The 27,955-nt window shown below is 40.5% G+C and overlaps 2 protein-coding genes across 6 annotated transcripts in view; both read left to right on the top strand.

Annotated features, from left to right (window-relative positions):
* Positions 1 to 3,155: 3,155 nt before the first annotated feature.
* LOC136992145 (protein FAM13A-like) lies at positions 3,156 to 26,818 on the top strand (the record flags this gene model as incomplete). Its single annotated transcript, XM_067297015.1, has 5 exons — positions 3,156 to 3,372; positions 6,324 to 6,533; positions 15,645 to 15,825; positions 25,878 to 26,037; positions 26,744 to 26,818. Coding segments are annotated over 5 exons (843 nt in total), but the record flags the coding sequence as incomplete, so codon positions are not given.
* FAM13A (family with sequence similarity 13 member A) overlaps positions 26,014 to 27,955 on the top strand; it is a 115,847-nt gene continuing 113,905 nt past the window's right edge. For 4 of the 5 annotated variants that reach the window (XM_067297528.1, XM_067297529.1, XM_067297526.1 and 1 more), the window contains exon 1: positions 26,014 to 26,037. The gene's annotated coding sequence lies outside the window, so the exon portion shown is untranslated. The remainder of the gene's footprint in view (positions 26,038 to 27,955) is intronic. The other variant, XM_067297527.1, reaches the window with a different exon arrangement.

Here is a 27,955-nt window from a genome sequence, read left to right as displayed (position 1 = left end):
GGTGAATATGTTTTGCATGGCAGATTTAATTCTGCACTGTGCTGGTGAAGCCTGTGACTTTGTTCTACCTTAAAGAGTGTGAGGACACACTCATGATTTTCAGTATACGCGTACTCTATCAATGCAAAGAACTAGGTAACTTCAGTCCAGGAAAAAGGGGGTTGCGGCTACTTCTTAGTAGCGGCTCAGTGCTTAAGTTGCTGAAAGTTGAAGAAGTGGAAGGGCCGCTCTTCCCGGCCGCCCTGAGCGCAGCTGCAGCGTGCGGGCCAGGCGGCCGCGGGGGGGTGCGCTGCGAAGCCCGCCTTGCTGCGCACGGCCGCGCCGGCCCGACTCTCGCGGGCCACGCTGCCGGCTGCGGAGCGAAGGGGAGGCAGGCGGCTGTCGGGGCAGGCCCCGCTCCCGGGGGCGGGCCAGGCTCCCCGCGGGGGGGGTCCTTGTCCGGCGGAGGCGGGCGTCCGCGGCCCGGCGAGCGGCGAGCATGGGGGCCGGGGCGCTGGCCGTCCGCGTGAGTAGGGGCTGCTGCGGGGCCTGCGGGCGGCGCGGCGGGCAGGGGAGCGGAGCGGAGGGGAGCGGAGCGACTGCCCGGAGCTGCGCCGGCTCCCCGGGCGGGGCTGCCCCGGCGCGGCGGCGTGCCTGGGTGCAGGGCGGGTAGCCGGCCGCTGCCTTCCTCCCTGCCGGGTTAGGCTGCCTGGGGCGTTTTCTTTTCTTTTCTTTTCGTTCTCCTCGCCTCTGGTATCTCCTATTTTTCCTTACCTAAGCGTTTTCTTTCTCTTGTCTCAGCCGTTGCCGCTTTGAGGCAGTGTTTAGGAAGGGCGAAGTTCAGAAAGGTAATGGGGGTCTTTTCTTAGCCAGGGATGCATAGCGCCGTGGATGGGCGCTGTGCATATTTCTGCGGCATTTAGTTTTTTTACAACTCCCAGTGCTGCTTTTGGTTGCTCTTTATGGCCTGGTCATGCAGAGATGAAGAAGTTACTTTTCTTAGTTATCAGAAGCAATTCCAATAATACTACAATAATAACTCTTTCTCATATAAAATCAAACCTTCCTTGTATAAGATCATATAAATTGAACTCTTTGTTTTAGAGCTGTCTTGAGGGGATGATCTCACTTTGATTTTGGTTAGAGGTGCATTTGAGATAAGTATGCATAAATTTCTGTTTCTAGTTAAAGTATCCTTCCTAGTATCTGAAAGAAGTTTAGCAACTTTTTATTCCTGTGAAAGGAGAGGATATGGGAAATTTCTCTTCTTAATTCTGTTAAAATTTTAAATTATAAGATGGATCAAGTAACTTCAGCTCTCCCTGACTCAGTTTTTTGAATGCTAAATTGGAAATGGCCTGGAAACCTATAACCTGGCAACATTGCAAGCCTGATTTGAGGCCTTAATTAGAAAAGTTGTCTGAGCATCAGGACTGCTCAGAAACTACTTAAAGAATATTTGCTGTACTCTGAATTTAACCCATGCTACCTAATTTTTGTCTTGGCAGGTAGCACCTGCAGCAAAAATCATATATTATTCATTTAATCCTGAATGGAAATATTTCTTTGAAATAATACTTTAATAAGTCAAATTTGAGTTCGAACACTGCCTTCAGTTGCTGTTTATCATAAATATTTATAAGATGCTTGCTATAATGCTGTTTTTGTTTACATATCATACTGCTGTTTCACAAATAATAAAACATATTTATAACATTTATACAAGTAACATTATTCATAAAGGTCAGATAAGTGTTGCTTAGGATGTAGGACTGTAGAACATACATGTCCTCCAAGTGGTTGTATTTAGTGGGAAAGATGCAGCAGAGTAAGTGAAATGAACTGCCAGTTCTTTGTTTTATATCTGAAAGAAGGACAGTCAGGCTTAATAGCAGCGCCAAGGCAGATGTTCAAGTTGCTTATAAACCAGAATAAGAATACCATCTCGCAAATGAAGCAATTTCAAGTGTGTGTTTAAAATAACAGAAAAGGTGTGCACCTTGCTAAAATCTGTCTGTATGCAGTCAAGTGCTGAAGACCTAGGCAAGAATCAGAGGACTTCTGTGTGTTACGAGAATATTGTAACTTACAGTAAGGTTTCCACTACCTGTTTGTTAATAAAATACTGTAGGAATCAGCTGATGTTTAAGAAGCCCACAAGTGTGATACTTAGAAAGTAGGTTGGAGAACATGGTATCAGTGGTCCCTGGTTCTGTCAGTGTTGTACTAGAAACATGAGGAAACTCATCAACAGAAAAACTTTTTTTGAATGAGGTTTACTGAATTGTATTCTGTGCATCTGTATTAATGAAATACTTAGGTGTGTATGGACATCACAGTTATGGTGGATTACGCTTCTGCTCTATCTTGACCTGTCTTTCCAAACACACCATACTATATGTAGATTTAGATTTATGCTTTGAGAAATTAATCCTGTATGATGTTATTTCCTTGGGTCTTACTGGATATGCTGTCATGTGCTCTCTGTCACTACAAATCAGAACTTGTGAGATTGTCTGCATTTGTATGTTAGACCTTAAGGAGAAGTTATGGGATGGATGCAGTTAAGGGTTTACTGTGGTGTGGGTTTTCTTTTCCTGTGTTATATAAGGTTAGAAAGGGAGTAAATCATAAAATCTATGTAACTAAGTTTCAGACTTAGCCGAGACTGAACATAACATCAAATCATCCGTATAGGTCCATCTCACCTGACAGTGGCCAAAATAAATCACTAGGGAATAGTATTTAAAACAAACGTGAATGAGCCTTCCTCAAAATACTCTCCCAGACTGTGATAGGCATCTGAGAGATATCCTGAGCTGCTGGTGGTGTTCTGGATTTTTCTTCTATGTATTTGTCCAGTTGCTTTTGTAACATATATCAACTGAATATAGTCTCTTGAGAGTCCCAGTTACTGTTTACTGTAGTGCTACTGCTCGCATACAACAGTATGTCTTTCTCTCTTATCTCTTAACTGCAGACAGGGTACTGCTTACACTCTTTTCATGTTTGTTACTCACGTAGCTTTTGCTCTGCTCATTTATATTTTCCTATTTCATGGAGATTTTTCTGTGGATTAAAAGGAAGTAAGACCAAGACCTTATTCCAGAGTATAAAAGCCAGTTTTGATGGATATGCTCATATAACCACGCAACCTCCTGTCGTAAATATCTAATTGCACTTTTTTCTTATGCTCCTTTAAGCAAAGCAAATCAGCTGTGAGATTGAAAGAAGACATGAAGAAGTTAGCGGCACTTCCACTGACCAAGCAGAGGGACGCAACCCATCCAAAAGTGTTTGGTGTGAGTCTTCTGGAACTCCAGCAGCAGGGACTGAGCAAGAATGGCATCCCAATAGTTGTGTGGAATATAGTTGAGTACCTGACCCAGCATGGTAAGCTTAATGCGGTTACTTTTGCTTAGTAGCACTGTTTATATAAGGCTCTTCAGAGGGAGGGATCCTAGCTTGTTTGTGGTACAGAGGCTGAATAAAGTTACAGCACTAACTACATGCAGAGAATATTATCGTATGTGGTTTGTTTCTTTTTTTTCCTACCTTGATGCTGAAGTTACCATTTAATAGGATGTTTACAAAGGTAACCTACTGTGTTATGAAGCAGCACATTTTCATAAGCAAGCTGTTCAGTTAGGGTATGGAATGTATATTTTGTGTAGCTTTATGTCATTTTTCTAGTTGCAAAACATTGGACATCAATACAGTTTCTGATGGTTAGGAGTTATAAATATCTGTAAAGAGTTATTTATGTGTGCACACATGCCATCAGAATACAGTACTGTGTTAGGAATGCATGTTCTTACAGGTTTTTGGTAAGATTCCAGTTATTAATCTAGTCTGGAAGGTAGGTCTTCAGTTCTTAGCTCCTTTTTTGCATTCGTTTAATAAGCTTTAGACCCTCTTGATGAAATGCATCTTTTTGAAGAAATCTAGAGCACTGCTGGTGCACAAATATACACTATGGCAGTTGTTCAGTTATGGAAAAGGTTTTGAGGAGGTCATTTCTTTTTAGGAAGCTGCATCTGTTTTTACCCTAAGGTTTTTCTTCTGGCTACTCAGTAATGATAATCCAATTGCAGAGTCTTAGGTTCCACGTCTGTGTCATGGCCAGACCTTAGAAGCTGCTAAATGCAGGCATGGCTTGAAAGTTAGCTTGGATTAAGGTATGGTGCAAATTTAAAACACTATCCTACCTTTTCCTTTATCAGTCCTTGTGTGAACGCTTACTCCACAGCAAAAGCATCTTTGATTTACTTCGACTCACTTTCAGAGTGGCCTGCTGGAACAGTAAAAGAGCAAGGATGGGAAAAATTTATGCATCATTTAGTTTTAATCAAAACTAAAAACTGGCAAACACTTCTAATTGTAAGCTGTGGGCTGTGCGCTATGTTCCCTAAAAAGATCTGAATCCCAAACGACCATTTCCCAAATGTGAACTGAACAAGCCAAGACCTCTGCTCTCCTGCAAGATTAGCTGGACTTCTAAATGCCAAGGTGATTATCCAGCTCTGATAAAGATGTAATCCAGTCTCTTTTTCAAAAGTGCAAGCAAGATCTCAAAGATATCCTCTTACATGAGATCTTCTTGAAGCAGGCATTCTGTGCTTGCCTAGGGTTTGTTCTCTGAATTAATGGTGAAGTTAACTGGGAAAACACTTCTAACAGAGGCCCAAGTATGAATTCAAACTATTTGGAGGCACAGTATGCTGTCAACCATGATTAATGTTTTTTCAGTAGTGTCTTACAATTCCTGTTCCGCAAAGATGCATTAACAGACCCTGAAGGTGTTTTTTAAGCCAGACCATTTCAGGGCCTCCCTTCTTGCTCATGGGGAACTGACTATTTGAAAAACGTGAGCTGACTTGACTGTTGGTCAGCTACATCCTTGAACTAAGTTTCTATGAAGCTGCCAACTTTTCTAACTTATTGTTGAAGCCAAGTTTTCCTGGACTGAATTTAGTAATATCCCATTACTTTTTCTAGTATATTCTAGCCCCTCTTATTTCCATAAATGACTGTTTGGAGAAGGTCAAGGAAGTTTTATCTGTATGGGGAATATGTTATTTGCCTGACTTGTGCTGCATGAAAGAAAATCATCTCTGTACTGAGATGCAGTGTTTTCTGTCACCCCACAGATGGCAGTACAGCATGTCACATATGAATGATTTTGTTGTGAGAGGGCAAGAAAACAAACAAGCAAAGATCTGTAAGCATTATCTTGAAAGTCTGTCCATTTTTTTTCCTTACTATATCAGTTTGTCTAGTTCAGTAAAAGATATTATTTCTCCCTACAAATTCTGCTGCTTCAGTATTGATTTCTTGGACTGGAAGTGTTCTGCCAAACTGCTGTTTAGTGACATCCACTGTGATCTAATGAAAACCATACATTGTATACTTTGAGTCTCTTAATATTCTGATTCTAAAGAAGAATAAGCAACTCTATAGACACAGTATTAAAAAGGCAGATTTTTTTTGTTATGAAAGGGTTTTAGAGGGTTTTGATTTACTGACTTCAGCTTTATGTAGTTGTTCTACTGAAGCTTATGAATCTTATCACATGCCTGGAAAGTGAGGTTTAATACAGTGTGATTCATCTGGCTTTCTTCTGTGGGAATCTCCTTCTTACTGCATCTCCTTCACTGGGTGTGGGGTGTCTGGCCTGAAGTGATTGGTATCTTTCCTTTTTCATTGTGAAATACTATGGGCTTAATGCTGTCCAAAAAATGCATTTGCTCATTGAGAATTTCTGCAACTGTTGGTTATACAAATAGTGAAGTTGCACATTACAGAGTTACTGCTGCAGTCAGTGTGTATTCAGATGTTTCTGCTTCGTAGGGGTCATAGGTAAGAAACTGTTACCCTAAGATGTGAAGCAGCAAGTATTCACTTGGGTGAATAGTGTTACTCCTTGGCAGAGTCCCGCTGAAGGTAATGAGACTACTTACAAGGGTGAAACTGTGCAACTGTTTTGTGGAATCTGGATCCTTTTATACTGAAATGTACCAATGCAAAATACTGATTTCTGCATGGTGCTAGGTATTTTGTAGGTTACAGCAATGTCCCTGAACTTTATGGATTCTTACAGGGTATCATATATCTCAAGATCTGATTGTTAATATCTGTTAATTATTATAATCCACTTACATGGTCAATGGGGTGTCCGGGGGGAAAAATAGGTGTTTTGTGTTGTTCTTTTTTTTAACTGTGTTGTATTGTCCTCTGTTATGAATAATACACTAATGTGTATAACTCACACTAGAATATCTGTTTCATCATATCAGTGGGATGTGTTAGTCCAGAGCAATCTCATATGTAATATGTAATTACAGGTATGAGCCAGGAAGGCCTTTTCAGGGTAAATGGCAGCATAAAAATGGTGGAACAGTTGCGACTGCAATATGAGCGTGGAGAAGAGGTGGAACTTGTTAAAGATGGCGATGTATACTCAGCAGCCAGTCTGCTGAAATTATTTTTGAGAGAGTTGCCAGATGGGATTATCACCTCTGCCTTACATCCCAGGTTCATTCAGCTTTACCAGGGTAAGTAAGAGGTAAAGATCTCCATCCTTCTTTGTACTTTCTTTCTGGAGAATTGTATGCAGAGAGAGCATAACTCTAAAGAGCAGTACTTTCTGTGTCTTAATTTACTTGTTTTGGTCTCCATTTCCTTTAATGTTAGCTCTCATGTGCTCCCAGAATGCTCACAGATATGCAATTCTGACAGTCTTGGTAGAAATAACAATGGTGTTACAAGAGACAGAAAATTATTTTTTATGTTTGGTAAAATCTGGACCGTATAGGCTTTTCTAATCCAGTTGTCTGCCGAATACAAGCTGAAATGATCAGTTGTTTTCTTTGAGCAAGCTTTGTAGACCATAACTACACACTCTTCAGAACACAGATTTGCTTCTGTTTGCTAGTGTTACCAGGGCAGCTTCTGCCAATTTCATTCTAGCGGACTCTGAAAAAGTCTGCTGTTATATATATATAAAATAATACATATTCTTATATTATGAGCTGTTATAATAATTCAAACTGAATACACTTTGGGCCCAAAGCACGTGTTGTCTAAATGTCCATTTAGCGTCAAGTGATTGCCCATCAAAATGAGATATTTTGCAAGTAATGGCAGAGTTTTCCTTTTATTCCCAGTCATAGCACGCAACTTCCCCCCCACCCCTCACCCTCTCAAGTGATGGATCTCCTTAAGAAAGAACATCACTTCTGGTTTAGAAAGTTGAGCAACTGAAACTTGCACAACTCTGTCAAATGATTTGTTGATCTAATCCAGCTATGTTAGACAGTCCGTATTGTTATGCAGAATGGATGATGATTGGCCCTATTCCTCAAGCCTAATGTTTAGTGGCAGCTCTTTTCTCTTGCTGCTGGAGGTTGATGCCTCTTCTTGCTGTCCCTCTTAGAAGAGGCGAAGTGAGTGAGTAAATGTTGCTAAGGATGTGCTCTTCAAAGTAAAGCAGGCAAATGTGGTGCATGCAGAGGAGGAGTGTGCAGTGTGACATACATCCCTGGTGGAACATGTGGAAAGTTCTTACGCTTTTGTCCTTTTTCCTCTTTGGCATTTTTCTTGCCTGCGGGGAAGGTGAAATTTAGCTGTTGCCCTGAGGAGGGAGAACATGGCCCTGAGTGTCTCTTCTTCGTTTCCTGTTTGGGGCTGTACTTTCTCTTGAAGGTGCACTGGAAAAGCATTCTGTGCCTTCCCTTGAGTACAGGCATTGTAGCTATAACAAGGCCTTGTATGGATTGTGTAAAAATCCCTTTTCATTAGAAAAGTTTTGAGTCCAGGGACAGGGTAGTAGAAGTGTTGGGTAGGAAGGTGCCATTTTTCCAGAAAGTCCCTTTTTTCTAGTCATGGCTGTGCTTTCTTTGTTTTTTTATTTTTCTTTATTTTATCACATCTGACTCATAAACTGTATTTATTAAATATATTCTTTCTCTTAAGTCAATGTTTAAGTTGAGGGGGTAAAAAAATGTTTGTTTGTTTGTTTGTTTGTTTAAGTCCCTCTTTCCCTGTTCTACATCCCTCTCCCCTCAAAGGTCATGTTGGTTTATGGAAACCTTCATTCATTTCTGGTAATCTTAATCTGTTTCCTACAGGAAATGGAGAGTTCCTCCAGTGCTTTGTATGGACATGAGATATGTATCCTTACTTAGCAGATTTACCTACTAAGCTTTTCTGCTTAAAAAAAAATTGTGCAACTTAAAATCCTATTGTGCAAAAGACAGTAAAACTGAGACAGTACAGAAGTGCCTTTATATTTAACTTTATCTATATTGCACAATGAGTTCTAGTTATAGTCCCATTACAATTTTGATTAGGAAACAAAAATCTTGTTTGAAAAATGCTAGAGTAAATGTTATGACCAAGGGGAGGCTTTTAGAAAAATTTGAAGAAAACTGAGTGTTTTTTTCCTCTCCTCTCCCAAGCCCTAGACAATATAGCATAAATAGATTGCTCTGAAAGGCACTGACGGCTTTCACAGGGCTCAGATTAGCTTGAGTGGTAGATGGGCCTCTGTTTACGGTGAAATGATCAACCATCTATGCAGGATTAGAGGAATTATCTATTCACTTATCAAAGTATGCACAAGGGTATCTATTGCAAAATGGTACCCAACAGTGAACGTGCCTGAGTGTTTTTTGCAAACTGTAAAGAAAGTAGGTCAAGCTGTTCCTGAGCCAACAGGTTATTAAAAAATAACCTTGAATCTAGAGTCACTTCGCTGCATGTCTACAGTGAAGGCTGTTACAAGCTCTGTTATAACCACTGTATTCCCATCTGTTGAACCTTTGCATGGGAAATGCTGTTTTTGTGCTTGTATTAGAATTCCTTTGGAACGTTTTCGGGGATTGGTACCAACCAACTGAAAGCTTGGTTTGAAAATAATGCAAAATTACTTCTATTTTTTATAAAAATTGTTAGGAAGTGATTCTTCTGGTTAAAAATAGCTGGACTGAAAAAATAAAAATTTACCTGTAGCTGTAATCCTTTTTCACTCGGGTTATAGTTTTTATTACCAACCCCCAAAATAAATAATCCCCTCTTTTATTAAAAAGAGAAAGCCTGATCCATTTGTACTTCATGACATCCGTTCAGCTGGCTTGCTGTGCTATCTGAAGCCTATGCAACAAAATCTGAAACAAGCTCTGCCTGCTGTCCCCAAATCCTGGTGTGTTGCTGTTTATATAAGCATTCAGAACAACTCCCAGACTAAGCAGTTTCAGAAAACATCACATAGCATATCCTGAAGGCATTTTGGTGTGTCCTGATGTTTTCTCTCTGTCCTCAGAGAAAGGCAGTGGCAGTGGGAGTTGAGGGGGGCCTTCCTCGGTAGATGATGTTGATCAGAGATGTGTGTAGTGAACACAGGCAAGGGACATGCTGATTGTGGTTTCTCTGTCGGCTGCTCTCTGCAAAGCACCTGACAAACATAAACACTACTCCCTGTAGGGAGTCCTGGGGGGAAAATTGTCCATCATTGTCTGTCCTGTGACAGGGACTTTGCATGGTTAGGCACAGCTCCCTGCTCCAGCAGCATGGGCCCTGCTCACAGACCTGGATGGTTGAAAAATACTTCTCTGAGAAACCTCAGTTGGAAGTGATCGGCAGCTCACATAAAACAATCCCTGTTTGAGCTTGTTTATTCCTTCTGGCTTTTCATTCCTTATCTCTTATATCATGATCACTGCCTCTTAAGACTTTTGTACATACTAGGAAGGAGCTCTGTATGCACAGCTCTTATCCCCTTTCACAGGTCACTTGCTTTTAGCAAGACAAGTTGTTATTGTACTTTTCAGCATACAGAAAGCTTTTTCCTTATGTAAATCTCTCTTCCCCCCACTCCCCTTTCTCCAGCAGGGGTACAGCAAAATGCAGGCCCCTGTCTTTATTTGGCATCCACTCTAATTAAATTAAATGCTGCCTGATTGCTTTGGCCTCTTGACATTGTTCCATCCTAGAGAGTTTATATTTTTGAGTATGCAGGAGCTAGATGTGAGTTCAGTCTCATGTATGCCTCCTTCTTGCAGCCTGCTGTGGCTGACAAGTCTTCACAAGGTGCCGGTGAACAGCCCAGCTAGTTTGAAGGAGAGGGATGGGAGTTGGTGGAAGGGGGGGAGGAGTTCCCTTTTGGATCAACAGGTCAGTTTAGGGAACGCTTGGTAGCCAGTGCTGTTTGAATTACGTGGACAGGCAGAACAAAACATACAGATTGTGTTGGGATTTGAGGGGTCAAGCTTCAACCTGCACAGTAGTTGTGAAAATGAATAAACGGGACGTTTTACTGTGATAATTGCAGCAGTGAAGCAAATCAGATTGGGTAACTGTCTATGGTTTTACAGGCTATTGTGGAATGATTTTAACTTTTTCCTTTGGCTTTTATTGTGATTTTGATGTTATCATGAGTAGTTCCAAACTAGCAGAATAACTTCTGTTTTCCACAGGATCTTCTCCTCTGGGGCAGGGTCATGTCTTAAGCAGAATGCTATCTGGCAGAGAACTGGAGTCCACTTCCCATAGATTGCGGAGAATGAAAGAAAGGCTTTGATTCCTCCAGCAGCCCTCTGGGTGCAGTGGTGACTATAATATACAACCTGTTGCGTGTGTGCTGAAGATTAATTTCTTAGGGCGCATTGATAGCTACAGACAGATGCACAGTCTTCTGTACCCCTTCAAGCTGGTAGTATGCAAGGCAGCGGAAAGCTCTGTGGACATGATAGCATGACACTGAACCCAAGCCTCTCTTCCTCGCCTGACAGCAGAGATAATTAGCTAAGGCATGGCACTATGCTAATATGGTTTCAGTGCTTCCAGGCTGGAGTTGTTTGGGGTCAGACCATCTGAGACATGAGCAAAGCAAATACACAGAGCTGTCTGCAGGCATTCATACCTTTACTGATGTTCAGACAGCATGCTGTGTAGGGGGAAGGAGTAGTGTGAAAAGGGATTGCATTGGGGAATTAGACAGTGTTTGTAGCGTGTCAGAGAAACCCAATATGTATGGAAATAGGCTGCACCACTGGAAGATACGTCCCTCTTGTGTTCTCTGGGTGGATACTGAAATTAAATGAGACTAAAAACACCCTTGCAAACGTGTCTGAAGACCTGCCTCCTACACTGCTGAGGCTCCTGTTTCTAGTTAATTTAAATTTTTGTCTTCTCCTTTTGCTATGAAAGTGCCTGCCCTTTTCAGTTACCTCTTTGACCTCTCCTGTCCCTCCATAGCCTTTCCCTACCTCAGCTCTGAGGTGCCATGCTGCTTTTGCTGCCTTCCTTGGCCTGCTGCCAGTCATTCTGTGTTCTGCCATCCTCCAGCTGGTGAGCCTAGATATGGCCTGAGGCTGCCTGTTTTCTTTGAAAGAATTTCCCCCTTCCTCAGCCCAGAACACACTGTCTCATCTCCTGCTTCAAGCCCTTCCTTGTCGCTCATCTAGCAGGGCGGCTTTTGCTGATTTCTGCTAGGGTGCTGTCTCTCTAATGTGACTGCTCTCAGGCTTCCAAAATAAAAAAAATGAATGCTTTAACTTTGCCTTGAAAGTAGCTTTCCCTTTCCCTCAACCTTCATTCTTCTGTTACTCCTTTCTCCTTCCTTCTACCTTATTGGGCAAGACTTTCAAAAGAGCTCAATGTACTGAATGAAATACTGTGTTTTGATAGCTAAGCATATTTGGAAAACTGGCTTAAATATAGGTTCCCGAATTGGAGTAGAATATCTTTGAAAATCTGGCGCTTTCATGTTTCCATTACGTTGACAAGCTCGTTTGTCTCATCTCAAGATGCTGCAGAGACTAAAGCATGTGCTTAACTTCACGCTACCCTGTTTAATCTTACTTAATAAGTAAGGCTACGCATGGTAGTCTTCCTGACTTCCATGGGACAGCTTGTACCACACAAAACTTGGCATATACATAAGCTTAGGGCTTTGATACACTCAGTGCTTGTCTTTATAATAGTGTCAGCAGCATTGGTGCTCAGATGTGTCTCTGATAGTCAGTACCTGCTGAGTAGTCCTTAGTGATTGACTTTTAACCAAATAGAAAAATTGTCTAGTGGGTGGACAGAGAGTTCTCCAAGCAATTGGTTGTCATGACTCAAGAATATTCGTGCTCCCTTGTAAGTTAGAAAGCTGTTTTATTTGAAGTAATATGGTCATGGATAGCTAAGATGCATTTGCCCTGGTAAACGTACAGAGTGTGTGAAGTGTTGTATGCATGTTACTTTCCTCTACATTTCCTATGGATCATAATTAGTATTTGTAAAAATAAAGCTGAAGTCAGTGGAAAAAAGTGTCAGCAGCAGGAAAATTCAGAAAAGGGTTTTGATTTTTAGAATTGTATTTGGAGGAAGGTTTGACTTCATTCTCTTGCCTTTCAGCTGAAGAAGGGGGAGAGAAGACAACCGTGTTTTCTTGTTCCCCTTTCAGCAGGGCAGGGAATTTCGGGGCTCAGTGAATATGGTTTTCTGCTTCATGTTATTTGGTGGCTCTTGGCCCTTCAATTAGGGTAATTTCTGAAGATCTTATATTCTGATACCTGACTCTATTCTTAAAAGTACTAGAAATAAAGGCATAACACACCTAGTACTGATATAATGCTGAGCAAGGGACAAAGATTTGGGTGTGTCCAGCAATAAGTGTCTTTGATATTGAGCCACACCACATAATACATCATGCTTAATGATCAGGGGCATCCAGTTCCTTAAATTCAACCAAAGACATGAGGCCAGTAGCTTTGTTTGTAGTCAGAGTGCAAGCCGGTGTTCAGAATGTCTCGTGGAGGTTATTAGCATCTTGCTAATTTTGAAGTGTTGGGAAATCATTCAGTAAATGGAAAAGTACCTGACAATCTAAAGCCTCAGTGGGAGGCTCAGAGAAGCGATAGTTCTCTAGGGCATTCCCTAATTAGGTGATGGGATGATGGTGATGGTAGAGATGTGTCCTTTTCTGAGTAAAGGCTTTGGCTTTCCTGATCATAACTGCAAGCAGTTAATAGTAAAAAACAGTGTGTGCTAGTTTGTTCATTATCTAAAGAGAAGTATGTCAGGAGGTGAATTTTAATGTTCTGGCTCTGTGGAAATTAGTCGTGTTTTTGACTTTAAGCTTCATGAAAAGGTAATTAGTAATCAAGTCCGACTGTCCCATCCATTTTGATCAGTTCAGATATAAATCCAATTAAATTCCTTTTTGTCATTCAATTTAATACAGCCTTCTGGAAGAGTCCTGAAATTTTGCTGCAGAAATAATAGCAAGCTGATTCATAGCAGTGAAGTCATGATTTTTTTTTCCTGTATAACTTTTTTTTTTTTTAAGACAGATAGAAATACTTACCATAAATAAGCAAATACTCTTTCTTGTCTGCTTAATGCATACTTGATATTTCCTTTTTCTGAAGGAGCTAACTTCTTGGCTGTAAAAGAAAATGATACAACTAATTAGTTAACTTAAATGTTTGGTCAAGTAATTGGGCTGACATTTAAATTTTGGCCTGCTGTCATGAAAGAAATTGTATTAACCCTGTGGTACCAAAAAAGATGGATTAAAATGAATTCTTCAGTTGAAATCCCAGAATTGTATGAAGCGACGAGTACAAACATACAAAACTTGTTTGCTTCCCAAACTATATGCAGGATAAATCTTTTTTTTGTTAGCCACAAAAATGTAAGACCGTAAAACACTAATCGCTGCAACTTCATGACTGAGTTCTCAGAAATAACTCTCAGATATTTCTACCCAGGCTGCTAATTTACACAGTTAATCACTTCTCAGAGGCCCTATCCCTAGAATACTATGCAATCCAGCCCTGAAAGTTTTCTGGGAAATGAAAAGAAGAAATGAAGATGAAACTTCTGAAGCATACCTTAAACATATCTCACACTATATTCACAGCTTTTTTTCAAGCAAGAATTTTGAGGAAATGTGAAATGTCATTTTCTTCAAAGTATTTGTGCCTGACACACAGGGCAGGCACACGGTTTTCCCTCTGGCCCGGTCTCCTACTCTGCATGCTGGTACCAGGATGTACAGCAGAGACAGTAGCTGGTTGTTGACCTACTTCAGATGCAGCCTGTTTTTATTCTGTCTCCTTGCCTGAAAACAAGTCTTGAAGCCTGAGCAAGGTTTGGTTTTTGACTGAATGCTGGGTAAATCTCCTTGCTGAGGATCATAATGTCCTCTGCGCTAAAGAATTCCTTATTGCCCAAAGTATGTGGAGGAGTTATATATTCTCATGGTAAGCCAGCAGCTACTTTGGGACAGGGCAGTCTCTTACAGAGAACATAGAGGGTCAGCATTTAATGCGAGTTCACTTTGGCTGCTTTGTGGAGCAAAGACATCTCTCCAAAACCACTAAAACTGTTGTTAAATTTTAAAGTCCATCTCTATGGAAAAAGCAATTACCCAACAACAGTTTTTTAAAACCATCAGTCTGTAAAACTGATAACTCTTTTCAAAAAAAAAAAACAAAACCAAAACCAAAAAAACCCAAACAACCCAAAACTAGAAATGCACAGCCACACTCCTGTGGATAGGTGTCACTTATAATAGAGTGGTGAGGAAAACCTTTGACGTCAGCTGTCTTCTATCTGAAAGACCAGTTGCACAAAAGCACAAAAGCTTTGCAATTGTGGGAGTTTCAGAGAACTTTTGTTTTGGTGGGGAGAGGAAATAAATATTTCCAAGCTTTAAGGCATCCCATTTTGGCATAAGAGGAGTTCCCCGCCCCCCCCCCCCAAAAAAAAACCACTTAGTTTTATATCTAAATAAAAAAATCCAAGGTTTTGATGGGTCCAGAGTACTTTTTGGATTTTTTTTTTTTTAAGGGAGTAGAGGAAGGAAGCAAAAAATTTTGCATTTGTTTGAATTGAATTCCAGAAGAAGAACAAAATTAAGTAGAAACTATGTGTGATCCATACATGAACTGTAGAAGATTGCATAGTATGTCAGTGTTATTTCCCTAACTTTAGGCCTAATTTTGGCTCCTTATGGTGTGTAACACTTCTCTGAATAGCCCTTTTGCCTTAAGCAATGCTTCTCACATAAGATTTAGTATGGAGTCAGGTATGGAGTTGTCACTGTGAGGAAAGCTCTTCATAAAACAGATCCTCAGAAGGTACTGCAGCACTGTATTGCAACAACATCTGTATTTCAGGAGCCTCCATGTGTTACTGTTCTTTATTATTTTTGGAGATCTTCATGGGAGGGGAAGCTGAAAAGCAGAGTATGAGACAGGGCTTGGGAAGCAGAGACAGCATTTGGAGGAAGTCAGGAAGTAGGAGATCTGGTAGAGCTGGAGTAAGAACAAATGCAGCAGTGTGCTGGAAAGGAATGAATGTGCTCTAATGCTGTTAGCTGTGACCACTGCTGCTTCTGCTCAGGAAAAGCAGTTACAACATAAGGGTGAGCACGAAATGGTGACAAACATGGCCAAGGTGAGCCTTGGGAGAAAAGTACAGGTTCCCTGAGGAAAGTTAAAGGGCTTGGAGGATTTTTTTATCTTTGAATAAGATAATCTATCTTTGAATAAGATAGACTGAACTAGACTAAATTTTAGATCCTACTGTTTGCTTGCCTGTATATGTAAGTTGGTAGCAATGTAGAAAACCATACATATATTTTTTTCTCCTCTTGTTTTTCTTAGACACTAGGAATGACATGCAGAAGGAAGGTAATTTGAAAGAACTCCTTAAAGAATTGCCTGATGCTCATTATTGCCTGCTGAAGTATCTGTGCCGGTTCCTGACAAAAGTTGCTGAACATCATGTAGAGAACAGGATGAATCTTTGCAATCTTGCCACTGTTTTTGGACCAAACTGCTTTCAGTAAGTTGACAGGGTTTTCGCTTTTCCTCTCGTGTTGGCTGAGCATATTGTAGAGCAAATTGCCAGAAAGGTAGCTCAGAACCCTATTTGCTCAGGATAATTGAGCAAAGGCAATGACAGGGCTTTTGTGGTAACTTTTAGGGCTAGGTTTATTATTTGAGCTGAATAGGAGGCAAGTTGCTCTCCCCTCTCCTCTTGTAATACTGCTAAATGGTTTCTATTGCTGTGTTGATAGGAGAGCGGGAGTACACAATGAAAGAGGGTGAGACTGTATGAGGGCAAGGAGACTTGTGCTTACACAGCTTTCTTCCTTGGCTATCAGCTAATATGGATACTTCTCTACAGAAGGCTTTGAGAAAGGGTTTTGGGGGGATTAAGGACTCGGGTGCAGCACCCAGATGTTGTATAACTTCCAGAGATGATGCTGCATGCTCCATGTAGATTTAACCTCTAATGATCCAAGATTTGTCCTCAAGATGGCAATGATTCTGGGCTTTTTATCATTCTACTATATTTAGAAACTGGCCTGGAGGTTTTGGGATTCAGTTGGCCTTATGAGACTTCCTATCGAATTTACTAGTTTTATTAGCTTCTTTCTTCTGGCCCTGTTTCTTGTTTCTTGTGGTGAAGAAAACACACTGTTCATGCTGCTGGGTGTTATAGCAATAGTGGGGAGAGTTATTTCCAGATGCAAGAATGCTCTCATGCAGGAATGTTTCTTTTGAGTCAATTCTGTGAGGCAGTGCGCCGTTAACATCTTTGTCCCCATCTTGCCTGTAATTCATCCGCTGGCAGGCATCCAAGATCTGAGACAATACTATGGGAGACGTGTAGGGGAGTTTAGCTCACCATCATCAGTCTTGAAAGATACATGATACCAGCAAAAAGAGAGAAGTTAGTTCCTTGTAGTGAATGTCTGATTTGTATTGGTCCTTGTAAAATTCCTCTCTGGAATAATACTGATTGCTGTGTTGCTTAATGAGACTTAGAGTAGATTAATTGCCTAATGAGACCATCTCCCTAGGCTTCTTCTATAGCCAGTGGAAAGAAATATGCTTCTTTAAAGAGAGAGAAAGCAGAAGCTGAAGTTAGCTTCCTGGTAATGTATTGAGCCTGTTCCGCATACCTAACTTGGATGCTGCTTGCTCCCTTTCTTAAAGGGGCATGTCTTTTTGATTAAGGAGAGAACATGCAGAGATGAGACATGCAAACCGAAGCTAGTCCTTGTGACTATACCACAGCCTCCTGTTCAGATGTTGCTCATGGATGGTGAAGGTGAATATGTCAAGATATAAGCATTAAAACATTTGCTGTGCTAATACAAAAACATAAAAAATACTGTATGAAAAACTTTTTCTTTCCCTCCAAGAGAAAGAAAATTCAAAAGACAGCAGTATGTGCAGGAGGACATGAATAAGAGTGTGCAAACACAGTACTGCAAATTCCTGACATGGAAAAGCAAAACAATTTTCAAATATTACATTTGTATGAGCAGTTTTATTTATATGGTAAGGTTTTAAAGTTTGGGAGTTGCTGTCTCTTAGTGGAATTAAAAACAAACAAATTAAATTACAGGAATTTGAGGTCCAATGGCTTAATCTTTGTGATTCTAACTCCCAAGTGGCTATTTGAATAATTTTACTCATCACTTGGTCCAGGAAAGTTTTGGAAGTGAGCTCTGCATACATTTTGGTGTAGATTGCAGAGGGTTGCAGTTTGGAAATGCAAATGGCATTAAATCAAAGCATAGTCTGTATGGTTGTCTCAACTGATCTCTTCTCATAAGATGGCATAGAAACCACTTAACAGTTTGTATGACTTGTAGGGCCTTTGGGTAAGAGGGGAAGAATCACATTGTTCCATCAAGGAAGACTAAGAAGGGCCGAGTTCAGTGCAGATGAAGACACAAGGCCTCTTGTGGGTGTATATGAATGCAGGTATCTCTGCAATTGTGGCAGTCATTTAAAACTTCCTGTAGCAAAAGAAGCAATGAAAGCAAGACTTGACATTTCACAAATGGCTATTTTTTTTATGAGACCCAAATATGTCCAAGTGATATGTGTAGATTTTTTTTTTTAAAGCTAAGTTTCACCCTGTGAGCTTTTCAAGGTAATCCAGTATTATGATCTGGACCAAAAAATTGTGAGCAACAGTTTAAATACTCTTTTCTTCTGTGTAGATGGATGGAGTCTTAAATTGGTGGAACTGTGACTGTCTGTATTGGCAAAGATTTGACAGGAGGAGGAAAGAACTTGCAGCACCCACCTTTAGGCATTGTGCTTAGCCAACTGGTTAGCCAGGCAGCTAGAGAAAGATCTGCTTCAGAATGCAATTTGGAGCTCCAGAGTAAGGCTGTCTGAAGCCTCCTTTGGCAAGGGCTATCTTTCTACTGACTACAGTAGAAACTCATTTCTCTCACTTTCCATTGTTAGTTCAGAGCAGCGGATGGAGTGTTGCTCCAGGACAAGGAAAGGAGGCTTAGCAGTCAGCTTGTCAGCAATTACACTGAAATAGGAAATTCTGAGGGTTTTTTTCTGTCAAAAATTCACACTGATGTCCAAAATCAGTGTCTGTGTGCAGTGAAAGGAGATAAAGTCCATCCCCTGATATTGAAGGATTACTTTCTACAAGGTATTTTTAGTGACATTTTAGCTATTTAAACATATTATCTCCTACTCCATCACTAAAGCTGTTTTAGAATTGAATAAGTGTCTCTGGGCAGCTTTCCAGACATTTAGACTTCATTTTAATTTTCTTCATCTCATTCCATTTCTCTACCTTCTGTTCTCAGTAATTTGTCTCATTTTCCAACCTTTAAACCCTTATTACTTTTGTCTTGTCCACTACTTCCACTACTTTCTTACTTGCTGTTTATCTAATCATACTGCTGCTCTTCTAATGAAAGAGGTTATCATGTGCTTTCTATTTTTATAATGAATAGAAGAGGGGAGAAAATGGCTATTTGCACTCCTTGTAATGAAGTGTGATGTGAGATGTAGGAAAATGTACAGGACAAGGGAAGACAGCTCAAAAAAAAAAGGAAAATATGATGGTCTGAGACTTGGTGCAGTTTCCTTCCAACTTGGATTTGTTAAGATTTATTGTGATGGAAGCCAAAGGTCAAGTGTGTAGAGAAATACAGCCCTTGAGAAACAACAAGCATGGAGTTATCAAACGTAAATAATATTTGGCTTTTCTATCACTGGGCTAATGTGTGTGGAGGATTAATACTTGCACCATGGTTATGCCTGGAGAAAGTTATTGTCCATTGATCTGAATTTCAGCTTCTGTGGAGCTGTATCCTTAGTCATGGCCTGCTGTGCATCTCCATTCAGCGCTCTCAGCTTGTGTTGAAGAGGAAGCGTAGGACCAGTGTCTTCTTTCTCTCCTGCTTTCTTCTCTCTTGGAGCTGTGTGTCAGAGGGGCTGCTGGCTTCTTTCTGTCCTGGCTTGGATGATAAGAGATGTGAGATCCACCAGTTACAAAGTAAGCAGAGGATCTCTTTGCATTCTTTTTACAGCTCTCTCTCTAAGCTTGATCTGGCTGTGTGTGCCTGCCATGGTTTGAGCCCTAACCAACCTGTGTTTCATTCCAGTGGAGATTAACCATGTTGTGAGAGTTTGTTGTTTTCCCCCAAAAGGAGCTGGCAAATGTAAGTGTCCAGTTAAAATGATGCTGTTTGTTGCCCAGCAGTTCCAGTTAAATGAGTGCGAAAAGGCCTGGGAGGCCTTGCTGGTTTGGGATCCAAAGAGAGAAGCAGGTTTAGCAATGAGAGAATTTTCCCTGAGCTCTCCCTGGGGAGTTGAAATATTTTTTTCTGGCCAGTTATTCTCCAGGCCCCATGCCCTGATCAGGGAGGGAGGAGAATCATGCAGCACATCTTATGAAGCTGCTGCCAGAGTGACAATGCTGGGGAACAACTGTGCTTTGTGGGGTGCTTCTCTCCGCAAGAGGATTAACACCAGAGTGAACGTTTCCCCCAAAGGGATGCAACTAAAAGGTACTGCTACCACCAAGGGGAAATTCAGTGAGGGGCGGTGTTGCTCCTTTGGGGTTGTGGGCTTGTAAGACGGAAGGAGACTGCTTTGGCAGAACGCCTTTCCAATACAAGGATTCACAGCAGTGGAGAGTCTTTTTATCCTCCAGTCTTCTATGAGGGTAAGACCAAAGGGAAGATCTTTATAAATCTACCCAAGTCTTTCACATTGCTCTCACAGGTGTTTACTACAGCCAGCTGCTTTCTGGCCTGACACAGGTCTGATTTTTATTGGTGGGAGCCATCAAGCTCCTTTGTGCCACTAAGGAACAAATTGCAGTATAAACAGCAGGTTGCTCACTTGTTCCCAGTTGGGAGCTGCTTTGGAGAAGTGGATGGTATAGCTGCGATGCTGATGGCAAGTTCAAGAATAAATCAAGCTTTGCAATGTTGTGTTAATTGAATTTTATTTCCTTTGATGAATAAGGCCAAATTCCTATTGGTGCCAACCATTGAATGCCTTTTCCTCTATTTAAAAGGTCAGCACTGGTGCAGCTGTTTCTGTGATTGAATAAGGTTGGACCAGGCCTGCAAGTTGTAGCAATGTGGATTTTATTCCCTGATCGGTAGAACTGAAAGGGAGGCCAGACAGGTAAAGCCAAACAACTCACTGAAATTTGGTATTGCAAAGCAAATGTTTGGAATGGTTATATTTTCAATTAGGGTAACATGGGATTTATTTTAGCAGCACTGATTCGAATGCTCAGCTGTTTGTGATGCATCTCTAAATCTTCACCCATCTCCACATTTTTGACTAGTCTTGGGAAATTTGTACAATGCGGCAGTGGCTTGAACTCATTAGACTTTGCAGACCCAACTCCAGCCTCCTTGAGTTAAGTAAATAGAAGTGCCAGCTCACAGAATGTTACTTTCCCAGCCTCTTATGCTTTAAAAGCATTTTTTTTTCCTGATATTATGTGGAAAACCAAAAACAGGAACAAAATCATGTGATTCTGCAAAATTGCACCAAAGTTCAAGCTGCTTCAGGAAAGTAAAAAAAAATAAATAAAATTATGATCACGCACTTGTTGGATACTGAACGTAAGCTTAGCACATGGTTGCTTTATATGATGGGTAACAATTTCTCCTTCCCATTTCATCTTTGTTATTGCTACAGTTGAGATTTGTTGACTGACGTATTTCATATGTCCTGTTAACTGCCATGCTTGTGACTTTCCAATATTGGCTACGATAGAGGTCATTGATTGCTAAAGTCATTGCTAATAGTATTAATTAATTTTTGTGTCAAAACATGTTTGTGAATTAATGATGTAAGGACTTGATTGTTTTATGAGTTTTTGAATAAAAACAACTCCTAATTTGGTTATGATTGCTTAGAAAGTAAACCCTGATTTGAGAGTCTAATGAGAATTTCTACTTGCTTTTTAAACAAAGGTATAAAAGAATGCTTCAGGCCTCTCATGTTGACAGCATGACACTTGGTTCTATTTGTGCATTAAATGCTGGCAAAACACTCTGTCAGAACAATGTAACCTACTCGCAGGGCACCCTCTTTCTGTTGCTATGGAGCTAATCACTGTGTGCACCATTACAAAATGTTGCACAGTTAGATCACCTGTGGTAGTGGCGCAAAATAAAACCTTTAGAAAGGTGTATCTAACCAAAATAAAGCGGCCTTGCTTAGCAAACACAGTCTTTCCTTCTAAATTGGGAGATAGCTAATGGCAGCATCCTGGCTCACTACTAGAATCGATGGCAATTTAGTACCCTGTGCAGTAGTTCAGGACATGAATGGAAGAACAATATTTGAATTAGTTCAGAGTGCTGGAGAAATTTAGAGAGGCAGCCAGGGCCTCATCCAGAATGCATTGAAGCTGACAGGTGTCTCTGGGAGTGCAGCCCATTGGGACTGCTGGCAGTGGTGGTTGGCTGAGCTGCTGGGATTAGCACTCCTTCCTCTGCAGAAGTTGCCTTAGGATGCATTGTAGTCGCTTGTGATCATGACTTTGTATTCTCATGAAAAACTCAGGATTGTTGACACCGCTGATACATTTCCTTTTTGAAACTTGCATGTTAGTCTTCTAAAGACTACTTAATCCTAATGTACCTTAATTAATTACAGTGTCTTTACTGGGATCAGAACAGTGGTAGCAACAAAAGTACTCTCAGTAAAAGGGGTATTGCAATATTGCATTAGCCTTGGGTAGAAGTCCCTGTTTTGAAGTTGCTTGGTTCTGAGGTATATTTCAGTATTCACTTCCAGTTGATCTTACCATGTAATATGTCCGGACTTCAACACTGCAATCAGCATTTGCTGTCACCACCTTTTTTTAAACCTCAGTATTTATCTCCCCAAATTTGAATGTGATGGATGGAACTACAGTTCTCCAGAATGTCAACATTTTGGCTAGAAGGGCCTGTTACTTCCTCTTGAGCCTGTACAAATGTGGGTATCTGCAGAAACGGTATAGGTTTCTGCATAAATAATGAAATTGGCTTTTTAAAATATATATATATATAATTCTTTTTTTTTTTTCCTTAAAACTTTGTAGAAATGCGTGCTGGTTTTCTGACTGAATTTTAGAGTAATACATAGTGGTGTTTCTTGTTACTGTAGAAATAATACTGTGAAATAAAGGGCTAACAACTTGGTCCTTTTCTCAAGTAGCATTGTAACTTTGAGAAGTACTGCTTTTTCTGCTTGAAATTGGCTCCACCAATAATTTTAATCTTCAAATGTTGCAACATTTTTGGTACTAATGCAGCTTTGCTATTGACCCTGCTTAACTACGTTGCATATTGTTAATGCTAATATCTAGTTTCGACAAAGCACTTCTTTTTTTCAACTGCTTAATGTGGAGCAGCTACGCTGTGTGCATAAGAACTCACTCTGAGCATCTCTTTGGGAAAGGCAGGATGTCCTAGGACATGGAGAGGGAACACCGGAGATTTTGCTTCTGTTTCTGTCTATGCTACATGCCTGTTTTATGACCTTGGGCAAATCACTGGAAGTACTTGGTGGGAGTTTAACAGCTCAAACCTGAAAGACAGACCTGAATTCATCAACATTTGTGCTTTAGAAATGACCACAGAAATTATAGGTTTATGGCTCCCTTCTAGAAAATTTGTTTAACTCGTAGTGAAGTAGTTTGTATTTAAATGGCTATAAGTTGATCAAGTCCAGCCATTGAAGATTTTCAGAGTGGAGCCTCTAGCTCTGTAAGCAACAAGGTTATTGTATATAGGTAACATACAAATCGGACATAAAAGAACTGTGACCATGAACACTGTTTTGCCAAAACGTTTAACATGGTCTTCACAAAAGAACATCAAAAGAATTTCTAATGAACAGGGCAAACAAAAATCGTGCGGCCCTACTTGGTGCCCTACTGATGACTGCCTCATTGGAAGTTCAGAGAGAAGTGGTAAAAGGAGACTGAAGCCATGAGCTTAGATGGCTTTTTGTGTTATATATATATTTAAAAAAAAGAGTGTTCTGCATATGACCAAACATGTACATTAGATTGTTCAGAATAAAATACTGGACTTCTCACCGCTTTGGTTTAATAGGGTTTAACTGAGGAAGTAGCGTGGGGAAAGGAGGTCAAGAAAGCACAGAGTTGTGCAGAAATAAAATAGTGTTTGTGTGCTTTGTGGCAACTTTCTGGTCTGGACTGTTTTTCAAACAGGAAGCATTTTTTGGTATTAGTTGTTGCCAGCAGGGACACATTGGTTATAGTTCCCAGCAGATCTGGTTTAGGTCAAGGTTCTGCTCTAAAACTCTTTCAAACCATCTTAAGTCTTTGTTTTGACTTGAAATCACTCCAGCACATTGTCAGGCCCTTTGCTAGGAATGAGGTTTGTTGGGGCACCAGACCCAATTCAGTAGTGCCCTGTTTGGGGGAAATTTATCAGGAAGCTGGCAGTTGGGAGTTGCCTAAATTAACAGGCAAGCTCTACAGTAGGCCTACTCTGGAGCACATCATTTAGCTTGGGAAAAGGAGTTTCTTTATATCGGGACGGTTACCCAGATCTCTTGTATACATACATTTTCTTTTATTCAGACCAGTCGCCATCTTTAGTGAATAGGTGACATTCTCTAATGTAAGTGGGCCGCCATTATACACACATATCCAGCAATAAAAATTGTCCCATTTCTGCTGTATTTAGTCTGAAGCTAGGTTTGACACTAATGAAATCAATTGATTTAAGGTAGCTGAGACTGACCCATTTTACATTTGAGAATGTAGAGGTGCTTCTGCAGTGTAAAATAATTCCTTTAACCTCAGGTCCTGTGACTCTGTAGCATATATTGAGTGTTGAAATGACAGCAGTAAAGATTCTCTTTTTGCATTTACACAGCTGCACTCTGCTGCAGTGGGATCCTTTTCCCTCTTGACAGGTAGATGCACTGCAGAGAGCAAAATACTGAAAGAGATCAGTACCATGCACATCCTACAGGAAGGCATTTTTTGATGGCAGGTTTCTGGGGGCAGCTGCTTTCAGAGCCTTGTTCATTAAATGTGTGTCTGGCCCCAATAAACATTAGTCACGACAATTTTACAGTAGCCAGTTATTCGTAAATTTTGTTTTGTTTATATTAAACAGTGATTTATTTTCAAGTTACATCCATGTAAAATAGCTCAGATAGTGTTGAGGGGTTTTTTTTTTGATTGTGGTGTTTTTTCTCTTGTACAATCTTAGCCAAAAAATACTTGCATTTTTTTCTTACTTTTGGGTTTTGCTTCCCTACTCCCTGTCTTTTCCATGTTTTCTGTACCTCCTGATCTGCTCTCTCTACCATTCTTTGTAAGATCTTTAGAGGATTCGCATCCATGCAGCCACTTTGTGGATGATTTAGAGGAGAATGGGTCTGCTGGAAATACTGTACTATGTTGGAAAAATATTTTAAAAGTTGAAAAAGATTTTCCAGAAAGCCTACTTTTGCATTTAAAACAGGACTTAAGTCAGTGTTGGGCACCAAAGTCCAATAATACATGCAGAAAAGCCTACATTCCAAAAAATGCTCCTTAGATGCTTAAATTAATTGAGTGTCCTGGTGGGGGGTTTATATATATAAAAAACTTACATATATATATATATATATATATATTTTTTTTTTTTTTAACCAGATGACAGTGTGGTGTGAAACATAAGGAATGCAACAGAGCGTGGACTGGAACACAATACTTTTTCCAAATCAGTATCTTGCCTTTTCTTCTGTGTGTGCCTTCAAGCTCTGTGACAAGCATTCCTGGCTGCACAGGGGCCTCTTTCAAGAGGGCAAGAAGTTGGATCTTCTCACCCTCTTCTGCAGCCAAGGAGAATCCTCCCAGGATTCTCCTCCCAGGAGGTGGAGGTTGGAAACCATCTCTCTCTTTTCAGATGAATCTTTTAGGGTTTTCTGCAGAAAGCAGCCTCCATTTCTGTGTTTTGAAAAGCCCTGTAAGTTATAAGCCTACTTTAAAGAGAAGGGCCAACTCACAAAATAGATGAAGAAAGGTGGTATACAGCCTAGGTTCACCTTAAGCTGCAGAGAACTTGCTTAACATTTCCTTTTACTGTCCTGCTCAGCATGTGGGTTTCTTTTGTGTTTTTGTTTGTTTGGTTGTTTTTTTGACTCATTCTTCTCATGTATCTTTGAGGTCATCATGAATCATTTTTTGGAGGTACCTGACTTTTCCCATTGACTCTTTGGAGAGTTTAAGTGCCTCATGCTGTCTGTACTGCGGCCATGAACCCAACTTTTAGATAATGTGTATGGTGAAGTTGGTGGTGTCTCATTTGGTAGTTGTCTCAACTGGATTTCTACCTTGATTCTGTGGAGTAGATAGTTTGACTAGCAGATACAATATTTAATATCAGTAGGAAAAACTGCAGACAAACTGCAATAGTTGTAACCAACGTAGATTTAATCCTTCTTTCCCAGCCAGAGTTTTTCATGTTCCTGCTAGCCAGCCTGTATCTGCAACTGAAATATTACAGGGACTTTGTATAGGAACATTTGTCTGTTGAGTACTTATAACACTGCGCTTCATGTTCCATCCAATTTCAGTGTGCCTTCTGGATTTGAAGGGATAAAGGAACAAGAGATCTGCAACAAGATAATGGCTAAAATGCTGGAAAACTACAGTACCTTATTTGAATTGGAGGGTTTGAAAAAGGATGAAGGAAAGCCTGCATGCGAAGAGCTAGCAAGAATTATTTTGGTCAAAGTGAGTATCTCTAATATTTCATTTTCTTACAACAAATCAATAAGGCAGGCTCATTCCAGGCTTCAATTCAGAAATCTTTTAGATAAGTGGGAGGCAGGCTCTGTCATAATAATGTTCTCTGGTATTGATTGGTATGTGGTTTTACAAGCCAATTCTGCTCTTAGGCTAATTTTCATCAGTAGTCTGGAAGTTGATTCTGTTCAACAACTTTATTAGTTAAGGTGTTCACTCTTACTGATAAAGGAAATACATCTGCTAAAAATTTACCTTTTTCAAATGAGGAGGAATGATTTTGGGAGGCATCCAAGCTTTCCCACATGGTGATCATTTATTCTCTGCACATCAGTGATGATGGACTGTCATACCTTAAGACAGCATGAAGTCTTTAGCCTTTGCCAGTCTAATGCCTGCTTATCTCAAACACCTTCCTGAGTCTAAAAGCCACCTGTTCTGACTCAGAATGGCTGGTTTTGATGCACTCTAGAAGCCACCGTTTCTGAGTGCAGTATAAGAGAAATATTAAATAGCGATTACTATTTAAAGAAGGAAATGTATAGGAGCCATTAAATAAAAAGGATTATGCTATAATTAAAATACAGTATCTTTGGTGGGAAGAAGGCATGTACATAACATCAAAGGATGGTAAAATTCAGAAGAAGTCACCAAAAATAAGTAAGATGGCCAGAATTTTTATAACTGAATTCAGGCTTGTGCCATCTCCACTGCAGGAAGCAGCCTGAAGTTTGTGCGGAAAATGGTTAGTGAGGATGGTTTGCAGTAGCCTCATTTCCTCTTGTGTATTAGCTATGCAAATGATTACTCCCTTCCAAGGCACAAGCTCCTGTGTTCAAGAAGGTTGTACCCAGCAAGGGGTTTTGCAAACACCCTCACTGGTAAAGTCAGCATAACCTTCACTGGCTAGAATGGAATTGGTCAGATAATGAGGTGGTTATAAAAACCTGGTGTCTTTGACCTTGGCACAAGTGAGAAGTTTGGTGTGAGCCTAAGTTCTGCCAGTCAAGTGAAATCAGCTGACAGCATCTCCATCTTTGCAATGACTTATTAGAGGGTGGTTTAATCTGAACTGCAGGGCAATCTGTATGAGTCAGACTAACATGTCTTGAGAAGGGTTGGTTGCTTTCTTATGTGATGGATCAGTAAGTAAAGGAAAACCCTTTAATCTTATAGCTGTCACTAACATTCACCTAAAACCCTTACATGGAAGGAGACAGTACTATTGATGACTCTTTTGCAGGGTCCTCTCTAATCTGTTACTGAAGTCACAGTAACTTCTGGGCAATGGAAGTGACCTATCTGGCAGAGGAGAGTGATGTTTAGCAGCTGATGGTCGCTTGTACATCAAAAACAGATTGAGAAGACCGTAATTTTAAAAAGCCACAGTACTTAAAAGAGCCTGGCAGAAAGTTTTCAGATATGTCTCCTTCCCCTTCAAGCCTCAGTCAATTGCAAAAGCCTAAATAGTCTTTTACATCTAGGGACTTAGAAATGATTGGGAATGCACTAGGATGGGAACCCGGGAGATTTCCCACAGTAGTTTACAGATCTGAGCTGTCAAAATCCATGGTGACAACCAGAATTACTCCAACAAACTAGCCTGAAAGATTTAGTTACCCAAGTGAGATGAGAAATGTTGTCCATCTCTTTGCCTCAGGAGACAGATGACTGCCTGAGAGGAACGAGGTATGCCCAAACAGAAGGGCTCACTTTGTCTTTGGGTCTTGTTGACAGCTTCCAAATTCTGCTGGCAGTCTGCTACAAACACTTGACCTTGTTCAGTGTCTGTCTAACTTAACCAAGCCAAATGCTCCAACGCAAGAAATACAAGCATCTAGCTTTATGTAGCAAAGCTACGTAAGAAAAGTGTGTTGAGATTTGCCAGATAGCTCTTTGAAAGAAT

This window comes from Apteryx mantelli, chromosome 5, assembly GCF_036417845.1.
Source record: "Apteryx mantelli isolate bAptMan1 chromosome 5, bAptMan1.hap1, whole genome shotgun sequence".
NCBI classification, from domain to species: Eukaryota; Metazoa; Chordata; class Aves; order Apterygiformes; family Apterygidae; genus Apteryx; species Apteryx mantelli.
This window is presented reverse-complemented; position numbering and strand designations above follow the sequence as displayed.